This window comes from Odontesthes bonariensis, chromosome 19 (assembly GCF_027942865.1).
Source record: "Odontesthes bonariensis isolate fOdoBon6 chromosome 19, fOdoBon6.hap1, whole genome shotgun sequence".
Lineage (NCBI taxonomy): Eukaryota > Metazoa > Chordata > Actinopteri > Atheriniformes > Atherinopsidae > Odontesthes > Odontesthes bonariensis.
Genome location: NC_134524.1, coordinates 15209741 through 15232385, shown reverse-complemented (window position 1 = coordinate 15232385; position 22645 = coordinate 15209741). Strand labels below are relative to the sequence as shown.

The following is a 22645-nucleotide window of genomic DNA, read 5'->3' as shown; positions in this document are numbered from 1 at the left end:
TGCCCAATTAGTCTTTTGCAGAACCTCCCCTCTTTACTTCTGATCCGTTACCAATTAGCCTAAATAGTTTTGAGATACTCCACAATGTAACAGTCTTTTCCAGACCTTTATTAGACTCATCCCAACTTTTCTGAAACATTTATTAAAAAAACCCCAAAAACTCAATTTTTAATATGTTATATGTTGTCTCTCTACTATTTTTAATTAAACAGTTAAATTGGGAAATTTTTCTGTGTCTGGCTTTTACACAGCCTCCCGACATTTTGTAAATATGCTAACAAAAAGAATATGCTATCATTGTCATTTAAAAATATGTTTTTTTTCTGTTTTTTGTTTTTCTGTTTCTTTTTTGGCATTGACTTATACATCGACCACCATCCGCACAGAGACAGATTTGACGGTTGAGGTGTCACAATATATCTTTTACATTGTTTTTAGGTAAAGTGATGTAGGGATAGATGGAGCTCTTTAAATGCTACCGCTCACCGCGTCCTGCCATGCCCTGTCTTATGATTGGCTGAAAACTGGGGGGGGGCGTGTCCGATTGCGTCACGTAGTAGAGAGGGATGAAAGCTTGCAGATTAAGTAGAAGGCAGGCGCAGGAGCAGACGGCTATATCCGCCAGACGAAGACGGACGGTGCCAGCTGCTAGCTAAGTTAGCGTTCGTAGGCAGTTAGCAACTAGCTTCAGAGTCCCAGCTGCATATGAGCAACTGAGCAGGAGAGGCAGAGTGTGTGTGACAGTGTGAGTGTCGATGCTTTGAGCGCCAACTCGGCCGTCCCGAAGTGACTCCTTGTGTTTGTGTGCACCTCCCTGTGCATGCGTGCTAGTGTATAAATACAAGCCCACCTATCTATTTCCCTCTTCCTCTTCCACCCAGCAAGCGTGGCTGTCAATGTGTTTGAGAGGTTAGCAAAGAAGCAACACCTGTAAGCACTGACTGTCGACTGTTTACATTCGGTGTCCGGTTACTTGACTGTGGATTCGCATCACTCAGTGATACCGACAAAGCATCAGCACGTGAGTACGAAGCTGTGTGTCAGTGGGTGTATGAATAAATGAGCTGTCTGTGTGGTTTGATTGTATTTGACTTCAGGACAGACCATTTCTCCAATAGCTGAAAGGCTACATGAGTGAGCAGACTTGCATGTGTCTTGCTGTCAACGTGGTAACAGATGTTGCAAGTGTTGTAACTACACAGTTGTTACACCAAGGACATTTGCAACGTGTGTGTCTATCTGCACCAAAGAAAACTTGTTTGAAAGGTATACACCCATTCATTTACTTTGTTGATGTGCAGTTATTTGATTTGGTAGTAATTTACTATTGGAAAAGTGTTATTTATAAATGCTACATTAACGTTTTCATGGAAGTTATTCAGTGTTAAGCCACAGGCAGGGAACACTCTTTAGTCAAATGTGCAATAAAGTGCTTAAACTTGATGTTAACAGAAAAGAAAACTGTCGTTGTCATTGTCACCCCACAGCATGTAAAGCAAAGTGCTTAAATGTGTTACGTTTAACAGTAAGAAGGCGGGCTTTCCCTTTGTGTCTGTGTAAAGAAGGGAATAAAAGTTTACATTCTAAAACTTGCAGACAACATAAGATGCTTATTTCCTTGTAAGCCACAAAAAAAGGAAAAACCGTGTGGGTCTGTATGATTTTTCTCACTGCTTCTGGATTGCAGAGTTTGGGCTGTTTCGCCTTTTCAAACTTTGACCCCATGCAGGTCTGTCGATTGTGTCAGAATCATTTCAGTGTTTGCTCATCCTCAAACAACCTTTAGACTGCGTCAAAACAGTTCCCCCATCCCAGAGCACAGGAGGTGCTCCGCAGCTCCCACAGGAGGCCCAGTGGGAGCTGCGGAGCGATCTCGTCAAGCACAGCTACTTTGATAAGTCTTATGCAGAACTCACAGTCTATCCTCTTGTGGAAATATGCAGGCAGTTGTCTGAAGTCTCTGAAAGTGACTCCAGGGGCCGTGTGTGGGGGACACGTGCAATAAAAGATTAAAAATGTTCAAGCTGCTTGTTTATGGTGCTCTTGCAACAAGAAGCTCACTCCTAAATCTGTTGAGAAGATGTACATCTTGTTTTCAACCACGCAAACATTTTGGTTTGGTACACAGATTTAGAAAATCAAAGGCCTTGAGCTTGTCAAAAAACAATTTTGCACAAAACTCTAGCAAGGTAGCACTTGGGCTGACGAGACGAAATATTCAGTTAAATTCAGTGGAAAGACAAAATTAGATCAGACGACTTAAGACAGTCATTTAAAGATGTAGGCTGTAAGAGCTTTAACAAGATTTCTAAACTAAACCAAACTGCCTGATGGAAAGCTGGGGAAAAAGAGAGAAGATGGAGAAGTTGTTAAGGAAGCCACCTGCACGTGGGCAGGCAAAAACCAAGAGATCCATGTGATGTCATCGGACATGTGACTTGTACTCGGGTTACACCAGTCGTGTCCAACTGAGTGGCAGAAAGACAGCTGTCTCAATGATCGCGGACCGTTTGACTGGCACAAAAACACAGAAAACGTGTCTGGCCGATTTCTGGCCGGATGTTAATGTCTGTGGTGAGATCCCAGTCACGACCAAAAGCTTTTAATTAAAAATGATATTAATTTGTAATGCTCCCAATCCTGCATCTATAGGCCGCCTTCCCTCTGAATAAATAAATAGGAATACTGTGATTTGTGAATTTTCAGATGGAATTAAACATGGGCGCATTTCCAAAATTTCACTGATTTGTTTGTCATGTTATAAGGAAGCCTTTTAAGTCCTATTTGCTGCTTAAAGCTAAAGTGCTTGTGCTACTATTGAGAAAGAGTTTGTGGAATATTTTTGCATCAAATGTGGTGCAAAGTGTCTCTTTTCTTACAAAATACTGCACGTGCTATACTATATGTACCGTATGAAAAAAAAAAACTGTTTAGTTTGGGATATTTTGTGCATTTATGTAACTTTTACAAAATGTAAAGAAAAACAATCTGTCATCACAGGCTGTGCTTTATCTTGTGTTAACAAACTATGCTAATATTAGCATACTTTCCAGAGTAACAGTTCCCTCATGCATCAGCTCAGAGGTGTCTTACGCCCTCAGCATTTTTGGGTCCTTCAGGGTTGTTGGCTAATTGGGGTTCTGACTTGCTGATAGCGTGAGCAGGAAGTCAAAATGAAAACATGGAATTATTCATACATATGAGGAAACATTACTGTTTTACCTTTTTTACAACACTGGTACCATCCAGCGATTTGGTGTTCGCCAACTCAGCCAGAAGTAAACAAGGGCAGTCTGAGACCTCTGCAGTGTCTGAACAGAGAAACTCCTGGATTCAGTTTTGGGTCGGTGTTAAAAGTGAATCACTTGAGTTGGACTATGATGCCCCATCCCACATGGTGCCATTTTTATTCAAATATGTCCATACCCTTTTCAGCAACGATGCTGACAAACAAACTAACGCACAAACCGTGTCAAACTTAAAACCTCCTTGGCAGAGGTAACGACGAAGAGTTGTGCCATTAATACAGTTTACCAGGAGTATGACATGAAGTTATTCTGCTTCATAATATTTATCAGTATTTTTCAAACCAGTTACAAAATAATACCATTTTTATCAACATAGTTGGATTAAAAAAAAATATATATATTTTTTTAAAGCACCTGGTGACAAATATGGCCGAACCGCAGGTTCTTTCAGTTAAGGTGTTTCAGGAGTCAGCGGTCTCGCTTCTCATTCACTTTGAATGCGATGACACTTCATGTGGCCGAGTTGAGTTCTGGTTCTATTGATTTCCTTTGTCAGCATGGCTCTCAGTGGAAACTTAGGAAAAGTTAATTTTTTTTTCAAGGAGCAGCAAACGCGCCATCCGATCACATTGCCAGACTAACCTTGTGTCTCATCTCGTAATTGACTGCTTCCCCAGGTCCAAGTGCCACGTCTGCCCACTCTCGAGCGTTTTATCAAAGCTTTTGTGTGAGTCCTGCCTAAGAGAGTCTGCAGAACAGCTCCATGGGCCCATGGGCCCGCTCTGTAAACTTTTGCCTCCTTCTGCTCATAGAGTCAGTGGCAGCAGCATGTTCAGCTGACTGCATGGTGGTGATAGATGGAGCCAGAATCAAAGCACAGCTGTCGTCAGTGTCAAACAGATAATGTTGCGCTTATAAAATCAGTGACAGTTGGTGAAGATTTAGACTAAGTGGGCAACATTTCAGTTTCAGTTTCAGTCATTCTATGCATGATAGAAACTGCATGATTCCCTAAAAATCATCAAGCGTGCTACAACCCCAAATTGCCAGGACAAAATGGAAAATGCTGTTCTCTATTGGAGTCGGGTCATACCTGCAAGCAGGCCAGGCTGGTACCCTTACCCTCTTCTTCCTCAGCGGTGCCTTTGTGATGTCTGCAGAATGTGGTTTTACACTGTCTAGTTGAAAAGTGCATGTCAGTCCGTGGAAAAGATGTTGTCTTTAAGGCAGCGTGTGTGGGCTCTAAGGTCTCAATACGCTTTTCTTATTTAACGCTGCCAAAGCACACAGCATCAATTTCTTCCAAATGAGATCTTGAATACCACATTGATCTAACCATAATGCACATTTCAGCTATATGATGGTCCGTCCCGGATGCCTCTGAGCTCAGTGACGTAGGCATCACCTCTGGGCAAGTTTTGAACAGTTAAAGATTAATTGGCACTTTTTTTAATGTAACTCTATTAAAGGTGGGGAAGGGGTTCTTTTTCTGGAGCATTTTTTTACATATTGCTTGAAATACTCTTCACACCCCCATTGCAACCAATTAATTAAAAGTTTTGACACAAATATGAAAAGTTTTAGTGGCCTCTCGAACATACAATCTAGGAAAAACACAATCCAATCATACTGAACGGACCGTTAACGATGATTGGATTCTGATGGCGTCTATCAAACTGCAATCTGCTCCTCCCTCCCCCTCCTTCCCCCTGTGCGCGTACCCTGCTCCGTGAACGAATTACGCATGTCCAGAAGCTTGGCAGGAAGCTATACTAGAGCCAGCTTGGCTAGCACCTAGCATTATTAAACGTATAGTTAGCATATACTAAATACTAAATACGGCAACGATCGATGCTTGCTGTCAGAACAGCGCTCGTGCACCTTCGTGCTCGTGCGCGTTCATGTACTCTGGAGGCGTGGCTTCGGGGGGAAAGTGAAGAAAAGGGTTGGGACTTTTTACCTGTGTATTTTCAAAATGCAGCTTCGCTGGACTCAAAATCCAGGATCTCCTACCCTACCTTTAACTGTAACTGCAGTCCCTTGCCCTATGTTTACATCAGCTGTTGAGGAATGATTGTTCTTGACTCAGTGCCACCTTGAGGATTAAGATTATTCTGGCTGTTCAGCTAAGGTGTGCGCTCCTGCCCTTTATGCACTGTAAAGATTCTATGAACTGCTTTGGACGAAGATCTCAGTGACCAGACACGAGAAATACTCACTGTTGCTCTGGATAAAGACGGGCGTGCGCGTCACATCACTAACAGTTCTTTGATTTGACAAGTGTAGACATGTCCGATCGCAGTAGTGTTTTGCTCCAGAGTGACAGTGATGGGAAGTTTTCAGTCCCTGATACAAGAGATCATGGCTTCTTCCAGAGCACAGCGCTTCTCAAACGCTTATTTCATGGGTGATCAGGGAACTGACATCTACCCAGTACAGTTTGCGTATCGTCCTGGGATTGAAGATTGTTTCAGATTTTTCCTGTAAACCTCGCTCACTCCTATCTTTTCTGTTGTGACAGTGTGGAGTTGTTTGCAGACTAGTTTCCCTGGTAGCGCTTCCTGTGGGATCTATCCATCTGGAATGATTAGTCTTTCAAGTTGAAACCACATGCATTGAATGAAGAGTTTTTTCCCCCTGTGGTAATAATTCTAGACTTATGCAGCATGGAAAGGTAGACTCTGTTATTGCACAGAGGCTGGCGGATTGACAGATGTACGTATTTGTTCCACGATTAGCCAATTAGGGCAAAGTTGAAGCAATGAACTGGTTATGTCTGTCTGTGTGTCACAACCTTGATCCCTAAGAACTTTGATACTTGTGAGGTTAATGTGTGAACCAGAAGTCCCTGCTGTTCTTTCAAGCTGCCCGGCACACAGAGGATACTCTCAGTAACCTTTAACTTTAGACAGCGCTGCACAGAGACAGATATACATAAAAAAATATGACACTCGTGCTTGTGCCTGTGCTTTTTTTTTTTTTTTTTGGGGCCTGTTTTAGAGACGCACAGAGGAAGAAGGTTGTAGAGTACATTTGGCTAAAAAGCTCCTGCATTCCGTTTTAGCTCTCCAACTATAATTTATCATATAATATAATAATAATATGATTCAGTAGTTTGTTTCTGCAGTGTTGAAGCTGATACCGAGGGTTGAGGTGAGGAAGATGTTCTACTGTAAAGTTTTAATAGTGCTGTGCAAGTAATAAAATGTGTCTCATGTTGCTTGCTGATTTAAAATGACAAATTGTGGGGGAAACAGCCAAACTCTGAACAGAACTTTGTTCCATGCAAATGTGCCTAAACTACCAAAATGAAGTGCCTTGTAATGACTATTGTCCTGAGTTTACTATAAATCTTATGGGTGTATGGGTTTAATAGAGGGCCTGTAACTGTTTTGGGATATTCTGGAGCCAAATGAACAGTCTCAGTCAGATTTTTGTCTGGCCTGGGTTGTAACTGTTGTCAGGGAAGCACGGGGAGCTGTGGTGCTCACAGCAATGAAAAAAACATGCCTGAAAAAAATGTTTTTTTTAACATCTTCGCTTTCTTGCAAGAATTAGATGAAATGCAATTGTTTGAAGTGAAACTTTCTCATGCCTGCTACATAAATAGACCCACTATCCCATGTATTTTCTTAGACTCGGCTAAAAGGCAAAGGTCACATTCCTGTGTCCTTGTTGGGACCTTTAACTCTGGGCCCATTAAAAGGGCGAGTGGTATATTTCGCAATAGGCTCCAGCATCTTTCCTTACATTACCTGTAGAATAATTGTTTTAACAGTTCCTTACATATTCAATAATAGATTAATTGAATTGAATGTCATTATGTAAAATAAGTACTACAAAATCAGCAGAAACAGATTTGATAAAGCACCAAATGCCTTTCAGGGCTTTGGATTAGAGTCACAGTCCATAGCACAAGAAAGGATTTTAAAACGTTTTGAATACAGTAGAACACCTCGTGAGTAAACGTAGAAATCAAATTTGTCACCCACTAGCTCCACTATCTGGTGTCAGTCTTTCTTTTGTGTTACATTATGATTGCTTACGTTGGGATTCTCAGGATCACATGAACACCCTGATCTCTGACCCAGTTAATGGTGATTAGACCAAGAGAGTTATTTATTTTTTTTGCGTTCTTCCCTGTGATTCAGTGGGCACATGAAAATAGAAAACAGAGTACTTAATGACTTCATCTGGGTTAATGTGGGTTATATTTTGCCCACCATTCGTGTGTGAGTGGGAGTGGGCTGTTTGACTGTCAGGCGCAGTTTGAACGGAGTGACTGAGAAGATATCGGTTTATATTTGACGTAACTCAAACTATTTGTCAACACTGAAATAGTCACATTTGAGAAACAGTAAGCCGATCAATCCGATGAGTTGGAAGCTGCAGAGATTCAGACAAAGGCAGTACAAAGTTTACTTCATCATTATCGTCAACTCTTGACTGAAGATACAGATATGTGTGACGGGCAAGGAATGACGATGTATACTTACCTTTTAGCACACAGAGCTACTTTAAATCCAGCTCCCATTTTATTGTATTTTTACTCACTAAGTAATTATTGTATTTGAGCTGTGCACGTGCTGGCGTGAACTGATGTGATTGTGCTTGCCTCGCTGTGTGTGGAGTTTGGTTTAATCTTTGACCGCAGGGCAGAGACGGCTTGTTAATGTTTGTTTGAACTCAATAAAAGACAATTGGATCAGGAATTCTTAGTCTGCAGATGGTGGGCTGTTGTTGTTTACCAGTGAATGTGGAAATTGTCTCATTGCAATCACATTTTGTCTTTACTTTGCTTGCATGTGATGCTGCTGCTACTGCTTTTACTATTTTGCAACTAATACACTGACACTCAAAACGTGTTAAAGTAATTCAGAGACTTCCTGATTTTTCAAAGTCATAATGTTAAAGATGACACATCGTTTCAATATCCTCAACAGGATTGGTTAGTATTTTTATCTTTGAGACTCTAAACTAAGACAAAATAAGAAGGAGCTGAGGGAAAAGCTGGGGCACCGTGCATGGCCGGTGCTTTGCAAGTATCAACGCTTGTAAAAGCTTTTTGTAGCACCAAAGAGTGCTTGAAGTAGTGTTTGAGGTACTTAAACAAATTCGTCCTGTGGAAGGCTTCTGTGAAATGTCTTCATCTGTGTTTAATACACTGCTCAGGAACTATAGGACCCATGGCATATTCTTCATTTTGAGCCTCTTCAGAGAGGTCCATTGTAGATTATCAGGTGTGTTTTGGACCTCTATCCTGTTGTAGAACCATATTACATATTTCATCTATAACTTAATCCGATCTTCTCTCCATCAGTGAAAGGCTCCCTTCACCTCTAGCTGTAACTAAAGCCCAAAGCATGGTGTAGCCACATCTGGGCTTAACAGTTGGAATGATATTATTCCAAAGAAATTCTTCTTTGGGCTTTCTTTTGCTTTGTGGGCAGCGTTGTGGAAGTTCACACTTCAAAAGAACGAGTTCAAAGTTCATTTGGCATAGATTATAGGATAACCTATCTAACTAATCTAAGTTGAACTAAGTTCAAGATTCTGAAGTCCACAGGCCCCGAAATGAATTAGTTCCCAATCTTATCTCTCTTTCTTGATGAGGTTCTGAATCTGCCATATTAATATAATATAAACTGGAGAGCTCAAATCATTTAACATGAATAGCACGATAGTATCTTTTTAAAACTGTACCCTGGTGCCAATGGAGTAAAGACTAGCACTGTGTTTCACTTTAAAAAATGGTCAAAGCATGCCTTGCCCATCACTGTGCACCAAATGCTAAGCTCACTATTCAGTCTGCCCTCCTCCATGTTGTAACTCACCATTTAAGTGTATCGCCTTTAAGAAGACGCCCTCAGTGTTCTGTAGACTGTCAGGACAAGGTGAGTGTATGGCCTATATGTACGAAATGTTACCTCTTTCTTAGAATATAAGCAAAATCCTTTAAAGAACAGTTGAATCTCTGTAATGTTTACCAGAGTTAGATCAACAAAATGATACTCCAGCGCTAAAACCAAAATTACACTTAAATTGTACGGCTGCAGCGGGAGCGTCCCATCATCTTACATTCCGCTCATACCACGACTTTTTTCTTAAGTTTGCCTGATTGTGTTCTAACAGTGCATCCCGCTCTACATCTGAGCCACTTTCTGTGGTATAATTTATCACTGGACGAATCCGCTTGTGCGGGGAAACAAGAAGAAGAACAGGGAGGGGATGGTGAACTACTCCCCAGAACTGCATCAGACTGGAGAAATGAGAGGGTGTCACAAGAGAACACAACGAGTTTGGGACAGACGTTTGACGAAATGACAAATGCAAAGAAAATGTTTCCTTTTTTTTTTTTTTGTTCTTATCATGTTCACTGTGATACTCTAATCTGACCTTGAATGTTGAAAAGGTAGCCAAATGCTGATTTGTTAGGTTACAAAAGAAATGTTGAGTGTGTCACAGAATAAATAACTGCAGTGGATAACCTTGTGAGGAGTTCACAACAATAGTGTAGCACCAAAATGTTGTGAGCTCTGAAATCCACATATCAGTCGTTGAAGGCTGATAGATGATTTATGAATTTTGCAGAAAGGACCGTTGGTTTGTGTCACACTTCCACGGCTTTGCTTAAAGAACTGAACCACCACTCCGCACGGTTTCAGGTCGGGATGCGTCTTCTTTTTGCACAACGCTACTTCTCAAAAGATCTCCAGGTTTTGGAAGATCAAGGAGAATCATAGATGACGGCTCTCTTTTTTTTTAATGAACCATCATTAGTGCTGCAGTGCTGCTGGCTGGTGGTATGCTGATGTCTTTTTCTGTGCATGTCAGAGCACTGCAGCTGTGACTGACTTTGACTGGGACTTTCGTTGATGTTTCTACAACCCAAATCCTAAAATAGGTTGGGATGTAAACTGAAATCCAAATGCAATGATACAAATATCATAAACTCATATTTTGTTCACAATAGAACATAGAAAACATATAATATCTGTTCATCTTCCATTTGATGACGGCAAAAAAAAGTTGTGACTGGGTCATATTTACTACTTCTTCATCATTATCTCTTCTTTTAACATCGGTCTACAGACATCTGGGAACTGAGGAGAACAGTTGCTGGACCTTTGGGAGAGGAATTTGTGTTCCATTCTTGTCCGATAGAGGATTCTAGCAGCTCAGCAGGCCTGGGGGTTTTCTTTGTTGTATTTTACATTTCATGATGTGCCAAATGCTTTTCATTTGGTGAAAGGTCTGGACTGTAGACGGGCCAGTCCAGCACCCGGACTCTTCTACTAGGAAGCCATGCTGCGTAAATAGATGCAGTATGTGGTTCAGCATCGTCTGGCTGATATATGCAAAGTTTTCCCTAAAAAAGACATCTGGTGGGTGCATATTTTGCTCTAAAACCTGTATGTAATTTTCAGCATTTATGATGCATTTTCAGATGGGCAAATTGGCAATTTCATAGGCACTAACGAACCCCTATATTATTAGAGAGGCGGGCTTTCAGTTTCCCACTTTGTCTCAGTCCATTCTAATTGAGCTTTGGGCCAGAGAAGACAGCAGCATTTCTGTATTATGTTCACATTTTACTTCTTCTTTGCTTGGGAGAGCTTTAACCTGCATTTGTGAATGGTACGGTGACCTGTGTTCACAGACAATGATTTCTGGAAGTGTTCCTGAGCCCTGCAGTGATTTTCCTGAAGGAATAATGTCTGTTTTTAATGCAGTGGAAGAGCTGGAAACCATAGGAATCCAATAGCGATTTTTAACCTCGTCCGTTATGCAGAGATATCTCCGGATTCTATAAATCGCTTGGATGATATTGTTTAATGTAGAAGTTGAAAAGGATTGGAAGTCATCACTATTCTATACTGAGGAATTCGGAATTCTCATTCTGAAATTACACTTCTTAGACTCTTCCTCTTGAAAAGTTGCTCTTTTTATGCCAAATCATGCTACACTCCTTTTGCTCCTTTTGCTAATTAACCTAATTAGTTGAAATGTGTTCCTCTCGCTGTTTCTTCCCCGACTTTTTCGAGATGTGTTGCTGTCATCAAATTCAAGATTAGCTCATATTTTTCATGACACAGTAAAAATGTCTCACTTTTCACATTGTTCTCTACATTTATTCAGTTTATGAGATCTGCAAAACCATGTTTTCTACATCTATTTTCATTTTACAGTGTATCAACTTTTTTAGAATTGAGGTTGTACACAACATTTGAAGGCACAAAGAGAATGATAAAACATGTTAGTTTGCTATCAACAATCATCCAGTACTTTGAGGCGATTATAGTAAAGCTCTGCACAGATCTGATTCCATCACAACTGCAGGGCACTCATATTATGGACACATGACACAAGATTTTCTTTATAGCTTAATGTATATTACCTATTTATTTCTTTAACTTAAAACAGTTGTGTTGTTCTCAGTGCAGATCAGATCGTGTGACAGTCGGGGCCATTCCAAAGCTTCAGCTTGAATTTTCTTGAGGTAGTTTATGGTGGATTTTATGTTGATTATTGTCCTGCTGTAAGCCAGACTTCTTTTAGTTTCACTGTCATCACTGATTGCAAGATATTTAAATCCAGAATTTGTTGATGTTCAGTGAGTATTTTAAATGACGACATGCGTTCAAGCCCTTACAGGTCAATGCAGACCTAATGACTCAATCAGGTCCTTTTAAAAGGGCGCCTAAACGTACAAAATGGGAGTACTCAGTTTTTCTCGCTGTTATGGCTGTTATCCTGGTCTGCTGTTTTTTCCTTGCCAGATTCAGGCCTTGGGAAACCGTATCTGTTTCATAGTGTGCCAGTGTTGCTTTTGTGTAGAAACAGTGTATTGTTACAGCTTGAGTTTCCACAGCATGCTGTCTGCAGACAGTTTCAAGGCACACATTGAGACCTAGAGCATTCATTCTTTCTTCATTTGTGTAGTAATTTACCACAACGGTAATATTTTCTATCACTTCCAGTCCAGAATAAGAAGAACATACATGCAGACATGTTAGTCCTACCGAAGTCATACCTCCCAAACTCTTGAAACTGGACTAACACATTCAGATAAAGTGGTTGCATTCACATATTTTCCTGTTTCGTTTGTCAGAAGGTTAAATGTGTCGTCAATTGTGACTGAAAATCTTAAAGCATTTTCAGACTGTCACTCTGCTCTGATAAATCCCGATTTTATAACTGCAGCAGCAACAGACCAAATCACCATTCAGGTCATCCCCTGTGCGGGGAATTCAGCAACACTTACATGTACGATGATCTCCCACAGAGAAAGTCGGAAACCGCACAGAATTTGGTAAATTATTTGTTGTCATGGTTTAATTCAAGTGGAAAGTCCTCTACAGAATCCACAGTATACATGCTGAATTGGCCTAAATTTACCCTGCAGGTAGTGATGCCTGCAACAGATTGTAAAAGAAAAAAGGCCTCCTGTGGTTTTGATGCTGTAAGTAAATCCTGCGGTCACGTCATCCCTTCCAGTCTATCATCAGCCACTTTAGGCATCTTTTCCGACAATAACCTCTCAGCTGCAACAAGGCAGTCTTTAGCCTTCACGACCCCGTGTCCTGGAGATTGATCGTGCTCAGCTGGAAGCTGACATGCCCCCAAGACATATTATGTAATGTATTATGTAAAGGACAGCTCAGATTCTCACTTTCAGCCTCTTCCAAGTTATTCTTTCATGCATGGAATCCCTTTCTACAACTGGTCAACTCCCTGAGATTGTCCCTAGCATTATGGATTTTTTTTTAAAGCCTAAAAAGCAAAATATGTTTTTTTGTGCAGCTTCCATCTTTGTTCTTACTTACTTTTTTAAAAATGTTTTTAACTGTATTGGTTTTTGTATATGTGTTTATATGTATATGTGTGTAATTTGTCCCTGATCTGGATGGAGTTGGTTCAGGGTTGACAAATGGCGGGGTGTGGTTGGGTTTTTAACGTACTTTAGGAGTACTATGCCTTATCAGTCTCGACCTTTTACAACTGTATGTCACAAGACCGGACAAGATTCATTTGAATGAAAACATGTAGGGGGAAAAACTCACCATGAATCATCAAGTGAATCCCCATGATCTCGAGTAATAAAGAAACTGACTGGATTGGTTGTCACTGAAAAGTCAAAGAAGATGCCAGCACTTACTCTGAACTTATATCCAAATAGTGTCATCGTGAAAGATGTGGTCTCTGTTGTTTTTTTCTTTCTAAATCCCCAAATATGTACTTTCATAAATCCTTTTGTTTTATATAATTATTTCAATCAATTTTCCTTAATTTATTACTAAGTAGTTGTTGAACATTTTAGTTGCAGTACTCACTGGCTGCAGTGTTGCCGTTTGACCACAGGGTGGCAGCAACTATCTGTTAGTGAAGTGCAGGCTTGAAGTCAAATCAGAAGAAGACGCCTTTATATCTACCTGCTTCAACTAGTCTCACGCTTCACTTGAATGACACCGCTACAGTGAGTGAGCATCTTACACGTATTTCTGTGTTAACGCATTTATCAATTGCGCTCTTGTTGTCGGTCTAGGGTGCAGCGCTTAATTTGGAGTGTGTAGAGGGAGTTAAATTCGCAGTTCGGAAATTTTAGTGTTGGACATGGTTTTAATGACTTGTGTCGAATACTGACCGTGAACTTTAGAGTGGTTAATTAGCTCCTTCTTTATTTTCCCCGGTACTGTGGTCGTTGTGCCTCTGAGCAACTTTTATTTATTTATATATATTTTTTTTGATTGAAACCATTTGGAGAAGTTTACATGACGGTATCCGTACTTTCTTTGTTAATTGGAGTTTTCATGTTGCAGTAGTGTCGCACCCCGATCACACCTGAAGCTCGTTGCCTTTAATTAGTCACTCTCGCAGCTGGTAAATGGAGCTTGCAGCAATTAAGAGAGTTGCACCTTCATATCATAATGAAATGACGACATTTTTTCCATTATTTGTTTGCTTTGCAAACAACGTATGGATGCACATAAGTATGTTTTGTAGAACCTCCTCCAGTGTCATGCAGTTGTGCGTCACGGTAGTTTAATAAACAAGAATCACGGAGCTGAAACTTTATTATAATAGCGTTGCCACGCTTAACTTTCCTCAAACTTCCAGTCATCCTTTTAGGTGGCAATTTGTACGTTTCCTCCTGAATATTACAGTAATCCAGGTTTTCTTTATAAATATTCATACAAAGCTGGCTAGATTTTTCTGAGGACATGCCAAGCAGTTGCAAGCTGTGCCCAACCTCTGCAGCACAAGAGACGCTTCAGTGGATTTAATCTCTTTAAGCAGGTCTTGCACCCCTTTTCTCTCATTTTATTTACATTGAAGGTTATATATTCCTTGAAACCATTAACACCCAAGTTGATCTAGTGTACAACATGCATGTGTAGAGGGTGCCTCAGGTCTGTAATTGGATTAAGGCCCCGTTTACACGATAGGAAGACGCAGATATTTTCCTGCGGTTTTGCCTCTCATTTACACCAAAACCCCGTTTTTATCACAGAAAACGATTATTTCTAAAACCTCCGGCCAAAGTGGAGATTTCTGATAACGCCGGTTATGTGTTGCCGTGTCAACTGGGAGAAACGGCGTTTTAGGTTCTTAAACGTCACATTATGCGCCAGAAAATGCTTAACGTCATGCGAGCGCCTTATGTTTACAGTTTGTTTGTCTACTGATCAGGATTATCATGGATGATGTTAAAGTTCTACTAATTTTTACGATTCTGGCCTTATTGCATTTGCCACCCCAAACCTGCTCGCACAGTTCAAAATAGAGGAGCACCACTCTTCTGTGGCCGCTCCCGCGCCCAGTATGCACTGACTGTCTATATTTCCCTCTTATTGCCTTCAGTTTTTGTTGTGATATTTGCTCACGTTATCTCCTCCTTCACAAGAGGAAAGTCCTCGATTATGAGGATTTTGATTGGCTTGCATGGCTTTATTCCTTTATCTACACTGCCGCCAATAGGTTTGGCATAGTTATTATGGCGCTTGACGGCGTATTTATGCGGGTTGATGTAAATGACAAGTTTTTTTTAAAACGATGTTGTGTGCACGATGTTGTTATTGAAAACGGAGGGGGGGAAATAGTCGTTTCTCTAAATACCCGGCTATGTGTAAATGTGGCCCAAGTGAGATGGTGAACTTTGCAAATGGCTGCATAGTAGAGGAAAATGTGGAAGTTTTGCATTGGATAAAGATGTCTTAGATACTTGATCAATTGGTTGTGGGTTTCCAAATAATTGTGCACAATTTGGATTAAAATGCGTCTTGGAGGCAAAAAAAAACCTATCACTTCTCTTACCTACCTTAAGAGGTTTTGAATCTAAAGTGCTGTCTGTGTCAATCTTTCCTTTCTGTCTTTCTCAGGATGTCGAGGTTAGTTGCTGTTCAAGGGGGCCTCAGCCTGCTGGCTGTCAGGAGGGCATGTCTTCTCTCCAGGTCTTCCCATTCTGCCCCGAAGAACGAGTACCGACCAATCAAGAAAGTCATGGTGGCCAACAGAGGTGAAAGCTTTCATTTCTACACTGATAATTCACCACTGAATAAGAAAAGCAATTCGGGCTGCACAATTGAGTTAAAAGCAGTTAAAGGCTTTCATTCTTTCATTCATAATGTAAGACTAAGTGATGGCATTTACAGTCTTCCTGAGACGGAAAGAGACTCGGATCTCTTAATTTTTAATGCCCAGCATTTAGTTTGCCTTGCTAATATTTAAACACACTGTGTGGGTGGGTGGCTGCGCAAGATAATTTTGTTTGCTTTTACTCAAACTTGGGGAAATATTAGGAATAGATGTGGTACTAAGCCCTCACGGTACACCAGGAGGTTGCGTTTTGTATAAAACTGTCGGGATCCATACAGCAGATTTACTAAGCTAACCTGAAATTTGCATGAAACAAATATTTATTTAATCTCCTCTGGAATTGATATCTGAATGATTTATAATTGCAGATGATCCAAGAGTTTAGTAAACAAAAAAAGCTGTGTCGATTATGGTTGTGACATGCAGCACTAACGTCACAGAAGTGCTCAGATTATACTTGCAATAACTGGACTCCCTCTCGCTAATGCTGTCCAGAGAAACTCTCCTTTTGCAATTATTAGCTCTGTTAGGTGACGCGAAGCATGTGAGTGACAATTGTATTCGCACATTTGTTTTTAACAGCTTTTTCGAGACCCTCATTATAGTCATTCCAGTGGGTGCATTTAAAATGCTTAATTGCTGCGTGGGTTTCCAGTATTGTACTTATTCTGCAGACATGGGGTGTTCTATAGGCCCCTGCTGTGGGTATGCATGTGCACATTAATGTCAGCGCTCTCATAAAGGCTGCATTTGACTGCTTTAATCCATCAGTTTGACTCAGAAGGCTCTGGCCTCTGATTCATGCTCGCACACAGAGAGGCTTTTCATCAATCTCTCTGCTTCATGTCAGCATGATGCGATATCAGCATCACATTCATCACAGAAAAGTGCACCGTACTGCGTACGAGACTGGACCATCGCGTCAGTCCAAACTCCACACCGTGCTCATCTCCTCTCTGCTGCTGCTTCTGTGTTCTTTAACTCTTGTTCTGCACTATTTTAGTTCCTGATCTTCTCTTCACGTCTCTTGTCTCATCTTCCTTTCTGCCCTGTCTTTTTTAGCATTTGTCAGATGTAATTTTCCTCTAGATTGTCGTCTTCCTCTTTGCCATGACTCCACTCCTGTTTGCTCACCTTCTTTCATTCTTTACTTAATTTGCTACTTTCCCCACTAATGCTCGTATCCACTTATTTGTCACTTTGTTAAACCTGTCATACTATTTCTGTTTGATCCTCCTTCTTTGAAATCCACTCCCCTTTGGTCCATTTTAAACATTTAATCTGTTTTTCATCCCTCTCCTCCATATTTGCATCCCTTTTTATGTTCATACATTTACCTTTCTTGTTTTACTCGCCTGCTTTTTTACCTTTTCAAAGCTGCACAAATGTATGAATGTCACCCTCCCCTTCAAGCAAGAATAAAACATACTAATTTTCAGCAACTAAGCTGTTTTCTCCCTCTAAACTGTGTTCTGCCGTCGAAAACAAGTACTTGGCTCCTGTGACAGCAAGATTAAAGTCGGGGAGTGTTTTTCTTGTCTGAAGCTGAGATTGTACGCTGTGTTCTGAAACTTTACAAAAACAGCTGACTTGTTGCTGTGTCTGTTTTTAGTATTATGAAGAGCACCAGATGGATTGGTCTTGTTTTTCACACATGTACAAAATGAAAAATTCAGTTTATTTTATTCTCTCCGTGGAGACAATGGTTGCAAAATGGGTCCAATGCCACAGAATGTTGATAAAATAAGGTCTGCGCTGATGAAAAATGCATGAAGAGTATGCAATTACAATCTTGGATGAAGACAACTTGAGGAAACTTGAGGTGCAATGCAGAACCACCTTCATCTATTCCTCACACACATCTTCCTCCCATCTTCCAGGTGAGATAGCCATCAGAGTGTTCAGAGCCTGCACTGAATTGGGGATTCGCACTGTGGCTGTTTATTCTGAGCAGGACACTGGACAGATGCACAGGTAGTGATCTCTGTCATTTTAGACTTACAAAAAAAAACCTTCAGTGGATTAAATAAAAAAAGAAAGCATGACACAACAATGTCTTAACTGCTTGAATGACAGTTAAAGGAAGCATGAGAGCGCTTCAGCACATCTTTGGAGCAGTTCTTTGTTGTTCAGTTTGTATCCAGTGGTGAGTTTTAGTTTATTTCCATGGCAAACATTCAGGTCATCGCATTTTCAGTTTACACACAAAATAGTCTAATTTTGCTTTTTAATTGAGCTTTTTTTTTATTCCCACCTTCTCATTTTCTTATGTAAAAACGCCAAACCTGAAAAGGCTCATATTAGTAGTCATTTAGATAATTGTTGAGTACTAAGTAGTGCTGTCTAGTTTTTACTTGGCCTGAAAATCTAGAAATGCTGCTATGGAAAACATTGAGGTGTATATGTGTAAGGTGCTGTCTTATCTTTTGCCAGTCTCTTCCATTGCACTGATGTATAAATGTAAATCTTTGCACTTCACAGGCAGAAGGCAGACGAGGCTTATCTGATCGGTAAAGGCCTGCCACCTGTTGCAGCATACCTGGACATTCCAGACATCATCAAAGTTGCCAAGGTAAAGAGCATTAACCAATAAGATAGTGTAGTAAAAGTGAGGGTGACACTACCAGTCAACTCATTTCTTATTTCTTCATACAAAAAGCAATTTTAATGCAAATGACTTGTGATCACAGATCAGCTTTGAATTCAGTACTTAGATTTCCATTTGCTTAAGTGGATGTGTAAAAGACCAGTGGAGTTTTGGTGTGGATCTCTAAAGCTGATGAGTGGGGGTTTGCACAGGAGGCAGGACATGAGAGAGGTTATGCTGTTTTGTTTACATGTTGAATAGGATGAGGCTTCTTCAGAAGTGTTTGTGTTTATCAATAAACAGTGTGTCCACAATAGTGACTGAAAAGGGACTTGGGAGATCAGAGTAAATATTGTGGTTATTTGCTCTCCCTCAGAACATCTCTGGAAAATTTCCCTACTGCAGCGAATATGTGCAAATGGCTTAATTTAAGTGTGCAAGCAAATAACTGTAAAGTAAACATATAAACGAGATGGGTGTCCTTGATCCATGTTGACCATGTTTTTCTCCTGTATTGTTTTTGTGCACATTATTGCAGTATCATTGTCTCATTGAGGCTGTTACCAAGTAGTTGGTTGTATAATAATTTAATTATAAGTGTATAATCCAGTGATTGTGAAGCACAAATTTTTCAAAGATGATTCTATTTTGCCAGCACTTAACCTTTTTCTATAAAGTTTCAAAGTCCCCTTCAGCCAGAAATCAAGTTTGAGCCTTTTTAACGTGTCCATGAGGTTTTTTTTTAATTTTTTTAATTTTTATTTTTTTTAAGATGGATCATGAGAAAAATCAGGTGTTGGTACTGTGGCTGAGGATTTCTTCTTTAAACTGCAGAGCATCGCTGATAGTCTGTCTACACTGCACATACAGGCTGTCTGACCTCGCCTTTCTATTTGGAGAAACCAGCTGCAACAAATTCTGACCACCAGCTAGGTGTGGCTGTAAAGCTAATTTGCATGCACTGTGAAGAATAAATTAAATAAGCCATCAACGCAGTAGAAGTGAGGCCAAGCAAGTAGCTGTAGCACAGTGTGAGCCATGGAAGGCTTACTCACTTGGTCCTGCTCCAGTGGAGCTAACTGAGGAAGCACTGAGCTAGAAGGGGATCAAGAACTTGGCTAATCTGGGAGTTGATGGAGGAAATTCTAGGTACAAAGCAGAAGCAAGGCTGATTGAAGAGCTGTGGTACTCTTGTCTCGGCGAGGCCGCCATTTGCCTGGATGCTTACTTGATGCGGAAACCGCTAGTTCCGGTAGTGCCAGGCTTGATTGGTCTACCTCCTTGAGCTAGTGGCTTGTGGCCAGGAGCCACAAACAAGATTTTAGTATGCTAAAACTTCACTTTGCTCTCTCCTGGGTCAGTCCATAACTGGGACTTAGCAGTTTCATAGTGAGCAAGCTTCTCGTTGCTGAGTCTTGCTAGGCATTGCTTCTGCTGTGTGCCTCCAATTCTGTTAACTTGACACTACCTCTGGGAGCACTGAGCTAGCTGACAGCTCTGTGTTATCCCAGTTACTGGAGCAAGCAGTTCCTGGAATGTTGAAAGTAGGGATGGGCATTCGATGAAAATTTCTTCGTCGATCGTCGGGAGAATTAATGATTAATAATCGATTAATCATTAACATTTTTATATTAAAAAATAGCATAATTAGGCCCATGTCAACTTACTAGCCAGCTCCTGCGTCCGCTGTTTGTAATGAGTTTCGATCCGCCTCGTCACGGTGCGTCTTGACGGCATGGTGTATTCGGGTTCCAGAAACTGTACTAAGTCCTGAAAACCTTTGCCCTCCACGGCACTGATGGGGAGCATGTCAGTTTCAATCATCTTCGCCATCAGTTCGGTGATCTTCTCTGCTCGATGTGCGCTGCAGCTCCTTCTGCTCTGTGCTAACACCGAGTCAATGCTAGGCTGAGATAAAGATGAACCACCACCGTCTATCACAAGACTTGGATGCGCATTGTTTAAGTGATACATCATTGTAGTTGTCGATGAATTGTATTTGTAATATGCATTGCAGTGATTGCAGTGCACTATGTCATTTTCTAAACGAAAATGTTCCCACGCCACACTTCGCCGCGACCTCTTCATGATTAGAACTAGGCGATGATGTACGGAAGCTCGCATGTAACAATTAAAAAAAAAACAAAAAACATTCGGTTTCGTCGAACAAAGTGAATTTCGTCGACCAAATTCTTAATGATCAATCATCGATTAATTATGCCTATCCCTAGTTGAAAGCATAGAAAGTGAATACATTATCATTATGATACTTCCACTTTCATGCAACCATGTATAATTCCTCTGACTTTCTTGAGAATTGCGCCCCGGCTTTAAGATTTACAGCTGAATTTCTTTTTGTTCTTTTTTTTTTTTTTTTCTTAAATAAGTATCAGTGAACATGCAGTCATAACATGGTGAATGTGTAAATGTATGGTGGAATTACAATAACATCAAAATTGATCATTGTTTAGCAGAGACAGGAGATTAGCGTCAGCTGTTAGTGGGTAATGATGTGCAGGGTCAGATTAGCATATTCCTAAACCGCCACTCACTGAATGAGGAAGAGGAGGTAGTTATGAGTTTTTATGTAAATCTAAATGTGATTTGTATCATATGCTAGAACATATATGCAGTTTGCCAAGGATAGGTTTTTGTTGAACTTCAGTGAAAATAAACTTTTTGCTTTTGGTGCAGTAATTGAATGAGCTGGTCGTTGGTTCTCTTAACATAAGACCAACTGTATATTTAACCTGTGGAGAAATGAGACGAGTTCAGAGAATTTAAGATGGACTAATTTTTAATCATGTTTTTTTTTTTTTTTTTTTTTTTTTTTTATCCTAAAGTTACTATAGTTGATATTGGTTAGTTTTGTTTTTAGTTTAGCCATATGCCAAGATGAACAAGTGATGAGCAAATTTTAACCCCCTTTTACTTATTTCTGCTCTACAGTCTGTCTTTATCTTGAAAGTGGTGGAAGAAACTGCTTCTTTTGCACAGCTGCTTGCTCCTTTTGCCTACCATTCTTCTTCCTTTTGTCAATAGGTTCTTGTTTCTGCATGTCCAACCTTTTCACTATCATTTCCCATCTCCTTTTCATTTCCTGCTGCCTCTTATCACTGTGCTGATCCAATCTGCTCCTTGTCACTCCTCCCATACTCCCCTTGTCCTTCCAGGACGGGGTGCTGGTTGTTCTTTGTCATTTTTCTGATCTGTCTCTCACGGTTTATAGTTTTTTTTTTTTTTTTTTTTTTTATGTGAGCATGCAGTCAGCCAGCCAAGTTGTAGCCAACCCATTTCTCAAAATCAGTGTTTTAAACTTGTGTTGGTGGTGAAAGTTGCTGAGAAATGTTCTTCTACAAATAATCTTTTTTTGTTTAACGCAGGTGTTAAAGGCAGGGTAGGGGATCTTTTTCTGGAACATTTTTTTACATATTGCTTGAAATACTCTTCACACCCTCATTGCAACCAATTAATTAAGTTTTGACACAAATATGAAAAGTTTTAGTGGCCTCTAGAACGTACAATCTAGGAAAAACAGTATCCAATCATTGTGAACGGTCCGTTCACAATGATTGGATACTGATGCCGTCTATCAAACTGAAATCTGCTCCCCCCCCCCCCCCCTTCCCCCTGTGCGCGTACCCTGCTCCGTGAACGAAGCTTGGCAGGAAGCTAAACTAGAGCCAGCTTGGCTAGCACCTAGCATTATTAAACGTATAGTTAGCATAAACTAAATACTAAATACGGCAACAATCGATGCTTGCTGTCAGAACAGCGCTCGTGCACCTTCATGCTCGTGTGCGTTCATGTACTCTCGAGGCGTGCCTTCGGGGGGAAAGTGAAGAAAAGGGTTGGGACTTTTTACCTGTGTATTTTCAAAATGCAGCTTCGCTGGACTCAAAATCCAGGATCTCCTACCCTACCTTTAAGTCTGTGACTGAATCTTCTCTACTGTCCATGCATGTGTGTTTGAGGTTTTCTGAACCTGCTAGTGTGCATACTACTGCCACATTTTGTGTGTGTGGCTCCATGCATCCTCTGGTAAGGCAGTAATAGCTCCCTTAACAGGATAGCCCATAATTATAGTCTGTCTCGTGTCAAAGAGCAGATGGCACATATTGATACAGAGATGTCTCTGTCCCTCAGCCTCAGCGGCTACTGTATTTGCCATCCTGTCCGTGTGTGCACGTGCATGCTGTCGGCACCCTCCCCC

The 22645-nt window shown here is 40.6% G+C and overlaps 1 protein-coding gene across 1 annotated transcript in view; it reads left to right on the top strand.

The window, feature by feature from the left end:
* Positions 1-584: 584 nt before the first annotated feature.
* The window catches only part of pcxb (pyruvate carboxylase b), a 305729-nt gene continuing 283668 nt past the window's right edge, over positions 585-22645 (top strand). The window contains exons 1-4 of the mRNA XM_075450834.1: positions 585-1021; positions 15629-15765; positions 17726-17819; positions 18327-18417. Of these exons, the coding sequence (XP_075306949.1) occupies positions 15630-15765; positions 17726-17819; positions 18327-18417 (321 nt within the window). The 5' untranslated portion in view covers positions 585-1021; position 15629. The remainder of the gene's footprint in view (positions 1022-15628; positions 15766-17725; positions 17820-18326; positions 18418-22645) is intronic.